At 44.0% G+C, this 13,665-nt stretch overlaps 1 protein-coding gene across 1 annotated transcript in view; it reads right to left on the bottom strand.

Moving 5' to 3' along the window:
- The window catches only part of TMEM91 (transmembrane protein 91), a 42,165-nt gene that overhangs the window by 15,498 nt on the left and 13,002 nt on the right, over positions 1-13,665 (bottom strand). The window contains exon 2 of the mRNA XM_083159834.1: positions 6,082-6,793. Within this exon, the coding sequence (XP_083015960.1) occupies positions 6,082-6,474 (393 nt within the window). The 5' untranslated portion in view covers positions 6,475-6,793. The remainder of the gene's footprint in view (positions 1-6,081; positions 6,794-13,665) is intronic.

The following is a 13,665-nucleotide window of genomic DNA, read 5'->3' as shown; positions in this document are numbered from 1 at the left end:
ACAGTCATAAGGACACACATACCACTCACTTCCACTCCAATCGTAAGTACTGTGAATAATTTAAATTGAGGGGGGTAGTCATAAATGAAAAGCCTAATCAAGGGGTATGGGAAAGAAAAAAGGTTGTCAACAGGTGCTCTTAGCCAATCAGATGTCAATTATGGGACAGCTCCCGGTAGATGCAACATTTGCATATTTGCGCACAGCTGCTATGAATGTCTTTGCATATATCTCTGGCTGTGTGCAACGTACGTAATATAGACCTTTCGAAGAGACTGATATTTTCGAATAATTGTTCTAGGGACAAAACAAAAGATAGGAGTGAAAGGGAACAGCCCTGGCAGGGGTTAAAGACGGGCCGTGGCACCCAAGTGACAAAGATTTATTTAAGGGGAGCCCATAAATTAAAAAAACAAACTCGGTGGATTGGCAGAAAAAGCCTTGAATTTGGTGGCATTGAACTATTTTTCTGTGTAAATGTCCTAACATTGTAGTGTCAGTTGGTGCCAGAAGTGTAAAGTACAATCTAAAATGTATTTCACGCTATCATAGTCCTCATAGCTTCGGGCACTCGGCCATTCACTTTCAATTTTCTTATTCATATCAGTGCGCACAAGGTATTCTTCTCTGTTATGTTATATTCTGTAACAATATAAGTATACAGATAGACGTTTAAAAAAACAGTTGAAAGTAGAGGTAAGGATCTTTGGAGCCCATCTGAGCCACATTTCACACAGGACTGTTAATGCAGGGATAGCATTAACACTTGGAAGAGTAATGGAAGAGCAGGAGCAGCAACAAAGTACTAGTGGTGTGGCTGCTGCCAGTCATGATAGCACTATAATATCTACTAAAGGTGGTTCAGGGTGCAGAGAGATAAGGAAAGAGCAAAATCTATCACAACGATAAAATACGAAAAATCATGGGGGAAAAAACCCTCACTAAGGGCCAGATTCTCTAAGCTTCAAAAGTGATAAAATGGAGTGTGATAAACAGTCAGCCAATCAGCTCCTACCTGCCATGTCACAGACTGTGTTTGAAAAATGTCAGCCAGGAGCTGATTGGCTGGCTGTTTATCACTCTCCATTTTATCACTTTTGAAGCTTAGAGAATCTGGTCCTAAGGCTGAAGGACAAACGGTGATGGTTATTCTGGTCCATATGCAATGTTGCAAATTATGCAGCATTACGTGTGGATTAAACGCCGCCTGCCAGTCTGCCAACCCCCCTAGCACACCGGGTTGCCCGCATGGCTGTGAATGGATGTTATGGCGGCGCATGCACATACGCACAACCAAAACATTGGTGTGTGCGCACGGAGGACGTGCGTGCGCACGGAGGATGTGTGTGCGCACGGAGGACCGAATAAACCAGAATAACCCCCTGTGTGTTCACAAATCCCTGAGGAGGAGGAGAGTCTAGGGTTTCCATATGTGGATCTGACATTTTTTCACATTGTCCTGAAGCCTGTTTGTCTAATTCCATAATTTCTGCCCAATCTGTGTATGTGGGGAGTAGTACAGGTAGAGATGGTTGTGATGAAATAATAGAAATCGAGGATGCTATTGTGGGGATATTTGTGTACTATCGGACGCTAATCAGGATGATAAGGATGTTGATGTTGTTTGTGTAAAGGTGCCCACACACTAGAAAGATCTGCGATCATAAAATGTGCGCATAAATTAGCCTTTAAATCTATTGTCCGATCTGGACAAAAGATTTCAGGCCAGCGCACATCTTTACCAAAGATTTTTCTTAAGATCCCGTGTGCGTTCCGGGTAACAGGTGATAGTATTCTCTGTACAGCGCTGCGGAATATGTGTGCGCTATATAAATAACCGGTTATAATGGTCTCTGTACAGCGCAGCGGAATATGTGTGCGCTATATAAATACCTGGTAATAATATTCTCTGTACAGCGCTGCAGTTATATAAATAACTGGTAATAAATAAAAAAATAAAATACATAAATAGACCTGGCCATGTACCATGTTGACCTTAAGATTGTGCACAACTTCTGTCAATGCCGACCTATGGTGTCGACAATTTCAAGGTGTCAACTTAGTCACTGTCATCCTTTAGTGGTCAACCTAGTGACTGTTGACCTAGACATTGCCCACCCACTATACCGTAACCCATGAGAAGAAAGTATCACTAAAAGATTAAGTAATACAATTAATAAAATAATTCAACGGCTTTAAACCACCAAACTCACCACCCTTGGGCAGGAGATTTCCAAAAGTTTGACCTCCTCTGGGCAGGTCGGCAAGTCTCCAGCATGCTCCCTGAAACCCCCCAAACCCATTCCCTGCAATAAAAAATGATGTAATTCACGACTCTCCGGGGAGGGGGGTGGGGCTAAAATGACGCACATTGCCTTGCCTCCATTTTAACCCTGCAGACCAGCAAATTGCAGCATTTCGTGGAATGGGGGTGGGTTTAGTAATATGTCTCCCCCCTTCCACACACACACACACACACACACACACACCCATGTGATTTGGGTCTCCTCTCCGAGCTTTTTCCAGAGAGGAAATAAGAAATGTAGGCAGGTATATCTGCGGTCTGCGGTGTGTGTTGTACTGTATATAGCCACATTTGTTGACTGCACCAAAACAAAGCAGAGCTTGTCCAGAATTGTCCTGATGAACCGCACTGTGCGCCACGCATAATAAAAAAAAAATAGAATTATTGGCTTAACCAACACATTGAGAAAAGGTGAAATGTGGGCTGGTTATTCCAGGTAACAAGGCTCCAATTACAAAGGTGGATTCAGATTCAGAGTATGGAGTCAGATTTCCTATAATACCCTGATCAGCCGCTAGATCCAGGTAATTTATTTGCAAATGTCAAGGAAAATGTTTATGATACAGACAAGGCCAGAGCGGCCCCCTCCATCTGTGCCTCCTCTGTCCCCAGCTCCCTGTAAACCAGATGACAACTGTAGAGCAGTCAGGCGTGCAAATACAGTCTGTCAGACAATGCCACGACATACAGAGAAAATACACGGCATTACCGGGCGTTACACACCACTAGCACACAAACATATCAGCAAGGCACATGGAACTACACAACCGATCAATATCCTGATAATGTATTTCCATTTATTACCCATTTTTGAGGGATAATTGGCGTGAACCATGTAGGGAAGAGCGAGGAGTGTCACAGGTGAGGCTAAGTGTTCACTAACATGTGTGATACTGCACAATACATACATGTATTAACCTTTATCACTATGATGATCTCACGAGTGTCCCAATATGATCATAAAAATGAAAAAACATACATTGTGTGAAAAAATGAAATTAAAAAGAAATTACTTCTTTACAAGGTGCTTTGAATTTAAAATATTCTTCTTTGTCCTATACGACGCAGATGTCTGGGAAATATTTGCTTTTCCTTGATCGTATATTAGCAGGTGGTAAACTCCGGGGGCGCACCTCTACTCACATCAATGATGCACGATATAATCCCATAAAGGTTTCTTTCGGGAAGGCCCCTTAAAATTACCAAACAAGGAAGATAAGTAAGCGTACCCCCACTCACTGATTACTAGGTGGAGTAACTCCTGTAAAGGTATCTTTCGTAGAGATTTTTTGAAAAGGTGTGCTCTAAAGAGTATGGGTTAGTAGTTTATGTTCGCGTACCCCTACTCACATACGAAGTAGCAGATGAAAACACATAAAGGTATCTTTGTATTTCTGGTTCAAGGGGGTTACCCAAAAGAAATGGCGTACCACACTCACAATGTTTTAGAATGGAGCCAGGCGCATCAAGGTATCTTTTAGTGTTCAAATCCCCCTGTATTATAACAAAATATACCATCTATTGTTTTGTGATTGTGTTACAGTTTTCACATTGCTTCCTGGGCTGTCAGGTCCATTTAGCATTTTTTATTTTTGATATTTTATTTTTTTTTGGTATTTTTTATCTTGAATGTTTTTACCCATTTTGTACATATGAACTCTCACTGTATGTATCTATAGTCCAACTATGGACATTATGTTAAATTAAAGTTTTTTAGTCTACATATTATTTTTTCTCCTCTTTTTGGGTTCCACTAAAAATCCAGGTACTTGTGGAGTATCACGGCTCCCATCGCATGCCATCGCATGCATTATATAGTGGCATGCGATGGCATGCGATGCGATACGATTTTTACCAATTTTGGCCGTTTTTTTGACAAAATCGTATGCGATCGCATCGCATGCGATTTGATCGCATGCGGTCGCATACGATTTTGCACTGAAAAGTATCCAAATGCATTGGAATTAGTATTAAACATGTTCAATGGCTCCCAACTGGCATTTTTGAGGCTGTACCACCCCCACTATCAACGCGAACCCGAAGCGTGGCGAGCGCAGCGAGCCCGCGAGGGGTGGCGGTACGCGTCCTACGACCTTTTCATACCCCCACTATCCACGTTGGCGTGGAGTTGAGAATAGAAAGTGTGGCAAGCGCAGCGAGCCCCGCGAGGGGACGCGGACACCTGTGAAGCCTGTGAGGGGACGCGGATACCTGTGAAGGTATCCGCGTCCCCTCGCGGGGCACGCTTTCTATTCTCAACTCCACGCCGACATGGATAGTGGGGGTATGAAAAGGTCGTAGGACTCTTACCGCCGCCCCTCGCGGGCTCGCTGCGCTCACCACGCTTCGGGTTCGCGTTGATAGTGGGGGTGGTACAGCCTCAAAAATGCCAGTTGGGGGCCATTGAACATGTTTAATACTAATTCCAATGCATTTGGATGCTTTTCAGTGCAAAATCGTATGCGATCGTATGCGATGCGATTTTTTGGCATACAATGCCCATCGTGGGAGCCGTGATACTCCACAAGTACCAAAATCCATATTGAGAGGTCCAAGCCTGTTATAATACAGGGGGATTTAAACACTAAAAGATACCTTGATGCGTCTGGCTCCATTCTAAAACATCGTGAGTGTGGTACGCCATTTCTTTTGGGTAACCCCCTTGAACCAGAAATACAAAGATACCTTTATGTGTTTTCATCTGGTACTTCGTATGTGATTAGAGGTACGCCAACATAAACTACTGACCCATACTCTTTAGAGCACACCTTTTCAAAAATCTCTACGAAAGATACCTTTACAGGAGTTACTCCACCTAGTAATCAGTGAGTGGGGGTACGCTTACTTATCTTCCTTGTTTGGTCATTTTAAGGGGCCTTACCGAAAGAAACATTTATGGGATTATATCGTGCATCATTGATGTGAGTAGAGGTACACCCCCGGAGTATACCTCCTGCTAATATACGATCAAGGAAAAGCAAATATTTTACAGACATCTGTGTCGTATAGGACAAAGAAGAATATTTTAAATTCAAAGCACCTTGTAATGAAGTCATTTCATTTTTTAACACAATGTATGTTTTTTCATTTTTATGATCATATTGGGACACTCGTGAAAAAAATGGACCATACACCTTGAGAACTCTTTAATTCATTTGAAAAAGGATTGATGCACTCATCTTTTGTATATTGGAATACACAAAAGGGAAGTACTTTTTTGTTTGTTTTTGTGCACATTGAATTGTCCATCACTAGTCTACACCATTTTATGTATTTAAATTTAGCGCTGTGTACCGTATTTGGAACTCAAAACCCCCTTTCTTCTGTTCTACTCTAAGGACCTCTGGTGTAAGTCCTATTGAGTCCAGAGACTACTTCACAGCTGCTTCAGCGCAAACTTTCAGTTACGCACAATTTTGTTTTTTTCACTATGATGATCTCCCCTTACTTCCAGATCCAGAACATCCCCATCCACCAATAACTCAGCGACACACAATGAATTTTCATTGTGTGAATGATTGGTAGATGGGGACGTTCTGGATTACTTCCAAATCCAGAACGTCCCCATCTACCAATCACTCAGCGACATACAATTAATTTTCACAATGATGATTCCCTTTACTTTCCAGATCTAAAACTTACCTGTCCACCAATCATTCAGCGACACACAATTAATTTTCACAGTGATGATCTCCTTTACTTCCAGATCTAGAACATCCCCATCCACTAATCAATCAGCAACACACAAAAAATGTTGACTATGATAATCCCCTTACCTCCAGATCCAGAACGTCCTCTTCCTTTACATCACAGGAGACTGTATGAATGTCCTTTTCTGGGGAGTACAACAATTTCTTGCACATGTCTGGGCTCCCCTGAGCATCCACAAAAGTGGTCTCTGAGTAGACTTTTCCCCTCCACACCCTGGGATCTGTTGACCTCCAGAAAGAGACATCCGCTACCCTTCCAACCCCAGAATCCACAGTTCTACGCAGGCTTCCCGGATCCAGAAACTGCTGGGTCAGTTCTGCTCCCTGCTGGGATCGATGCGGAAGACATTTCCAAATAAATCCTCCTCCCCCACTGTCTTTAGAGAGGAGAGGGGTAAGCATGCCAGTTCCCATAGACCTGTCCAGGAGGGGATGCTGTAATTCATGTAGACACTCCATCACTTATCTATATTATTGAGGTCTCCAGGGGATTCTGGTGGAAGCCATTATCCTCTAAGTAAAGCTATTTGTCATTGCCTCGTCCTTGACATGCACTCGGCGCCTAGATTCCGTCCTTGTGACTTCTCTTTATTTCTCTATATTGTGCTGTAATAATGTTCAATATCCCGGTGACAAACTGTTCATGGCTTCTGGTTATTATGGGTTTTCTGTACGTTCGTGGGGGTCAGACGAGCACAGATGCCCTGCAGGTGGCCAGAGGACTGCGGTGGAATAGTACATTATTTTGTAGTATGATGAATACTCTAGGATTTGTTTACTGTGGGGAAAAAAGGAAAATAGTGTAAATAATTCATTCTGGATCATAACAACAAACAAATGCTTTTTTTTTTTGCAAACTAGAAAAGGTGGATAGGATTGGTCATCAAACATTGTTGGTTTTGGCTAGCAACCATCGATGGCCTGATGCTGATTAATTTCCCCATCGATGGTTGGCCACTGATCGCAAACATCAGTGGCTGATGCCCAATGTTGAGTGCTGTCCCCACTATGCGAATGATTGGGGGCAGTATGCGCAGAACCATAGACATTGCCTCTATGGATCAATCATCCACAGTAATCACCGTTAAGTTTCTTAACCACTGACTGTTGACATGAACTGTGGAGGTATAGTGGAGGTATAGTTCTCTCTTGTGACGCCATTCACATAATTTTACGCATTTACACTTCTTAAAAGGACTACGTTAGGGGGCCCTGTAACCAAGATATGAAATTGGATATCAGTTTTCTGGATTTTCCTCCTAAACTCTTGGGTCTGAACCATTGTTCAGCCTGAACTGTGAGACATCACATTTTCAGATAGTAGTGGATAATATAGTGTGGATGATATAATGATAAGAGGACAATGTAATGTGGCGCAATATTAACCAAAGGTCACTGTAATGTGGCACAATATGAACCAAAGGTCACTGTAATGTGGCACAATATGAACCAAAGGTCACTGTAATGTGGCACAATATGAACTGGAGGTCAATGTAATGAGGCACAATATTGAATGGAGGTCAATGTAATGTGGCACAATATGAACCAAAGGTCACTGTAATGTGGCACAATATGAACTGGAGGTGAATGTAATGTGGCATAATATGAACTGGAGGTCAATGTAATGTGGCATAATATGGACTGAAGGTCAATGTGATGTGGCCCAATATGAACTGGAGGTCACTGTTATGTAGCACAATATGAACTGGAGGTCACTGTAATGTGGAACAATATGAACTGGAGGCAGATGTAGGAGCTTTGGAGAGTGAATAAGCGAAGAGAGAGAGAGAGAGAGATGGAATCCAGATGGCTGACAGAAAGTCAATAGGTCAACAACATATGGTCGACATGGTCAAATAATTGACACAAGCAATATGTTGATGTGAGTTTTTCACAACTTTATATTGTGTCAAACTTTTTGCAGTGTTGACCTTATGCACATCGACCTTTTGGGGTCAATTAGACATTGTCGACCTGCTTTACCGCCCCCGAGAGAGATCATAAGGTCTATGAACTCAGCTTTGGAGAGAGATAACCAACCAATCAGATCTTTTGTCTGGCACAGCACCATTTTCCAGAAGATGTCACTGGACAGATGGCACCACAGAGGAGGATGGATACATTTCCCTTCATAGGATAAATATATACTTCGGGGGAAGTAGCGGCTGACCCGGGGACCTCCAGTAAGCCTGGGCCCAGGTAAATATTACCTGCCCCTCCCTCTCCAGATGGCATTAGCTACTACAGAGATTCCCAAACATGGCTATTACAGTCCAGGTTTTAGGGATATCCATGCATGACTCTAGATCAGTGGTTCCCAACCTTTTTCCTCTCCCGTACCCCTTGATTAGGCTTTTCATTGATAAGTACCCCACCCTTTCATTTTGAAATATGGACAGTACTTAGCAGTATGCAGATCCTTATGCATGTCCTTATATTAAGGAGGAGCGGAGGAGTAGTACACAGCAAGGAATCATGCTCTTCTGTGTCTAGACACTGGTTGTGTATTATCTCTAGGATTCCCGCTAACACCAGTAGGATTAAAGCCGCTGCTTCCTCCACCTTTGTCAGTGCTGGGCAGATGACTGCTGATGTCTGAGGGCAGCATGGGAAGCTCCCAGTGGATTGCTGGTCAGGCATATGACACAACATGGTTTGTCTCCATGGCAACGGGTCTTCTTCAGCCATCAAAAGACCTTTTCATTGTCTGTCATTACCAATATTATTTTCAAGTATCCCCAACTGGTCTGCAGAGTACCCCCAGGGGTACTAGTACCCCAGGTTGGGAACCACTGCTCTAGATTGTTAAATCAAAGTGACTGAGGTGCTAATTAAGTCACCATCTCTGGGCTACCTGAGCTACAAGTACAAGCTGCGGACAGCTAATCTTGTTACATTTATTTATTTATTAACAGTTTCTTATATAGCGCAGCAGATTCCGTTACAGTGTCTTATATAGTGCAGCAGGTTCCGTTACAGTGTCTTATATAGCGCAGCAGATTCGTTACAGTGTCTTATATAGCGCAGCAAAGTCCGTTAAAGTGTCTTATATAGTGCAGCAGATTCCGTTACAGTGTCTTATATAGCGCAGCAGATTCCGTTACAGTGTCTTATATAGTGCAGCAGATTCCGTTACAGTGTCTTATATAGCGCAGCAGATTCCGTTACAGTGTCTTATATAGCGCAGCAGATTCCGTTACAGTGTCTTATATAGCGCAGCAGATTCCGTTACAGTTTCTTATATAGCGCAGCAGATTCCGTCACAGTGTCTTATATAGCGCAGCAGATTCCGTTACAGTGTCTTATTTAGTGCAGCAGATTCTGTTACAGTTTCTTATATAGAGCAGCAGTTTCCCTTAGTGTCTTATATAGTGCAGCAGATTCCGTTACAGTGTCTTATATAGCGCAGCAGATTCGTTACAGTGTCTTATATAGCGCAGCAAAGTCCGTTAAAGTGTCTTATATAGCGCAGCAGATTCCGTTACAGCGTCTTATATAGTGCAGCAGATTCGTTACAGTGTCTTATATAGCGCAGCAGATTCCGTTACAGTGTCTTATATAGCGCAGCAGATTCCGTTACAGTGTCTTATATAGCGCAGCAGATTCCGTTACAGTGTCTTATATAGTGCAGCAGATTCCGTTACAGTGTCTTATATAGCGCAGCAGATTCCGTTACAGTGTCTTATATAGCGCAGCAGATTCCGTTACAGTTTCTTATATAGCGCAGCAGATTCCGTCACAGTGTCTAATATAGCGCAGCAGATTCCGTTACAGTGTCTTATTTAGTGCAGCAGATTCTGTTACAGTTTCTTATATAGAGCAGCAGTTTCCCTTAGTGTCTTATATAGTGCAGCAGATTCCGTTACAGTGTCTTATATAGCGCAGCAGATTCGTTACAGTGTCTTATATAGCGCAGCAAAGTCCGTTAAAGTGTCTTATATAGCGCAGCAGATTCCGTTACAGCGTCTTATATAGTGCAGCAGATTCCGTTACAGCATCTTATATAGTGCAGTAGAGTCCGTTAAAGTGTCTTATATAGCGCAGCAGATTCTGTTACAGCGTCTTATATAGTGCAGCAGATTCCGTAATGGTGTCTTAAATAGCGCAGCAGATTCCGTTACAGTGTCTTATATATCGCAGCAGATTCCGTTACAGTGTCTTATATAGCGCAGCAGATTCGTTACAGTGTCTTATATAGCGCAGCTGATTCCGTTACAGCATCTTATATAGTGCAGCAGATTCCGTTACAGTGTCTTACATAGCGCAGCAGATTCTGTAACAGTGTCCTATATAGTGCATCAGATTCCGTAACAGTGTCTTATATAGCGCAGCAGATTCCGTTACAGTGTCTTATATAGCGCAGCAGATTCCGTTACAGTGTCTTTTATAGCGCAGCAGATTCCGTTACAGCGTCTTATATAGCACAGCAGATTCCGTTACAGCGTCTTATATAGCGCAGCAGATTCCGTTACAGTGTCTTATATAGTGCAGCAGATTCCGTTACAGTGTCTTATATAGTGCAGCAGATTCCGTTACAGTGTCTTATATAGCGCAGCAGATTCCGTTACAGCGTCTTATATAGTGCAGCAGATTCCGTTACAGTGTCTTATATAGTGCAGCAGATTCTGTTACAGTGTCTTATATAGCGCAGCAGATTCCGTAATGGTGTCTTATATAGTGCAGCAGATTCCGTTACAGCGTCTTATATAGTGCAGCAGATTCCGTTAAAGTGTCTTATATAGCGCAGCAGATTCTGTTACAGCGTCTTATATAGTGCAGCACGGTGTCTTATATAGCGTAACGGTGTCTTATATAGCGCAGCAGATTCCGTAACGGTGTCTTATATAGTGCAGCAGATTCCGTAACGGTGTCTTATATAGTGCAGCAGATTCCGTTACAGTGTCTTATATAGTGCAGCAGATTCCGTTACAGTGTCTTATATAGCGCAGCAGATTCCGTTACAGCGTCTTATATAGCGCAGCAGATTCCGTTGCGCTTTACAATAGTAGACAGTGATAAAACAAACTGGGTAACGACTGACAGACTTGGAGGTTAGAGGGCCCTGATGCAAGCATACATTGTCCCATTTTGCTATCTCCATACACACCTATGGTTCTGTATTTACAAAAAATACCCTGAGTATGTGCTGCACATGTGCTGCCACCACTGACGACAGGCACCCTTCCCCTGCTCTGTCATGACTACCACACCTCCTTGCTGCAAGCCCCCACCGCTGCTCATACTCACCAGACCCAGGGTGACCTCTAATGCTTTGCAGCAACTCTTGCATCACCGGCAGTTCCGATGACTGGCTGTCCTCGGGAGCACAGATCACAGGTCCCTGGCTGTATGGGATTATGATTTCCCCCCCCCCACATTGATCAGCATACAGATGGAGAGAGCTTCATCCAGTGGGGGTCTGGCGGTCGGATCGCCAACCGCCAGCCCAAGGAAGGGGATGCGCGCGCACGAGACGCCCTACCGAGCACCCAGCTCCCCGCACCCCCATCTAACCCTGTCTGTCTCCCTGAAGTGGAGACGGACAGGGTTTGTGTCCCCCGCCGCCCAGAAACTGGGACGTGCGTGTGTGAGGGACTCTCACGCGTCCCAGTCAGATGTAGCGCAGATGTAGCGCCATCTCGCCAGCGGGGGCATTCTGGCGAGCCCTGGTTCTGGCTGAGAGGCGCTCCATCTGTAGCTGATCACACTGGCCAGGTCCCAAACCAGCTTTCTCTGCAAATGGACAGAGGGGTAGATGTATGAAGCAGTGATATGGGAGGAGAAGTGATAAAGTGCCTGGTACTTTATCACCGGCCAATCAGCTCCTGACTGTTAAGTTACAGGCTGGGTTTAAAGAGGGACAGTTAGGATCTGATTGGCCGGTGATAAAGTACCAGGCACTTTATCACTTCTCCTCCCTTATCACTGCTTCATACATCTACCCCAGAGAAAGCTGTGCGTTAGGCAGGATTCACAGTGATCCCGTCATAACGCTATCTCAGGATGGTGTCATTATCACAGGGCTCACTGCTGCGTTTTTATACATTTTTGTTCTTAGTAAATTTATCCAGATCCGATTCCCATTATAAGTATAGGAAATGCAATCTGGTTATCAAAAAAATTAGAATTAAAGGAATACAGCGTATCACAGCGTGTTGTGTTCCGTCGGTACCGTACCCCTGTCTGTTTTATTATATAGCCAGGAAGAGAGCTGCTATATTTAGCACACAGTGCGATGGAAATCGCCTTCATACATTTGTTATGTGACGTCTGTCCCTTCTCCCTGCAGGGTGATAGAAACAGTGGAAGCGGGATACAGTACGAATGAGTTTATTATTTCCATGTAAACTGAAATGCTCTCTCCCGAATTATTATTCCTGTTACTAGGGGGTTCCTTATCGTTATAGCATACATTCCCTATATGTATTAATATATGTATCTAAATCACACTGTGTAAACCGAGTATGGTGTGCGGAAAACCTATACAATAAAAACATATAACCCTTCCTAAGGGGGTTCGCTAACCAAGGCCAGGGATGACTTATGTTCTAGAGCAGGACAATGACCTACACAAGACCAATGGCGGTCCCTGGGGCATCCCCTGTTAGGGGAAGGAGCACACAAGATAATGTGTCAGTCACAGACAGAGCAGGGGTGCGTAAAGAGCAAGCAAACCAGGTAATAAAATATTAATAGGCTTTTAAGGCAGCTGTCTGGGTGATGGAGGTCCCAGCTGCCTAGCTCCCACAGTGCGTGGAACTGCAAGTGGGCATATAACATCTATCTCACTGCAAGAACATGACAAGAGGCAGGCGGGAGGGGGCTGGCAGTGCCCTCCATCTCTAATGCATGTGATAATTCTGCACTCGCAGCCTCACTGTATATTCCTTTTGTAGTGTCACTAACAATTACTACACCTCGTATATCTCCGCTTAGTCTGGGCAGTGGCACAATTTAAACCATCCAAATCTTTCTTCTCTGCAGGAGAACCAAATCTCACAGGTTCCCCACTGTGTGACTCAGGGGGGCTCCCCGAAGCCCCATAGCTGTTCCTGCCCGGGTGGCAATGAGCTGTAGTCACTATGACACAATAATAAGGGGTGACATTATATATATATATATATATATATATATATATATATGAATCAATCGCCCTTCCCAGCAGTTTTAGGGTTAATGAATACCAGCTAGCGCAGAGGGGGGCACGGTGTGGTGGTCAGATATACATGGTGTGCTATTAAAGGAAAAGCGACACAGTGGGATGTAATTAATGGCTTGGGGGGGGGGGGGGGTAATGAGGGTAATTATTATAGGCAATCTCTCAGCTGAAGCTGGCCTGCATAGTTACAGTAGTGCACAGTATCACATTAGAGGCAGCACGGATGGTGTAGTGGATAGCATTGCTGACTCACAGCAATGAGGCCATGAGTTCAAGTCCCACCTGTGTGGACTCTGTATATTGGCCCTCATTCTGGTTGAGCCGCAAAGCTGTGAAATTCGCAGCTTTGCGGATCATATAAACGCTACCCGCAGGAACGGTCGCCCTTCCCTCCGCACGCCGATTTCCGCCGACCACGGAAGGATTTTGCAAGCGCTCGTAGACCCAAGACACCTCTCTGGTGTCTTAGATCTGCAGCGTCCCTGTATGGG

This window comes from Crinia signifera, chromosome 9 (assembly GCF_055691185.1).
Source record: "Crinia signifera chromosome 9, ASM5569118v1, whole genome shotgun sequence".
In the NCBI taxonomy this organism is placed as follows: domain Eukaryota; kingdom Metazoa; phylum Chordata; class Amphibia; order Anura; family Myobatrachidae; genus Crinia; species Crinia signifera.
The sequence above is the reverse complement of the archived record's forward strand: the minus strand, read 5'-3'. Positions and strand labels throughout refer to the sequence as shown.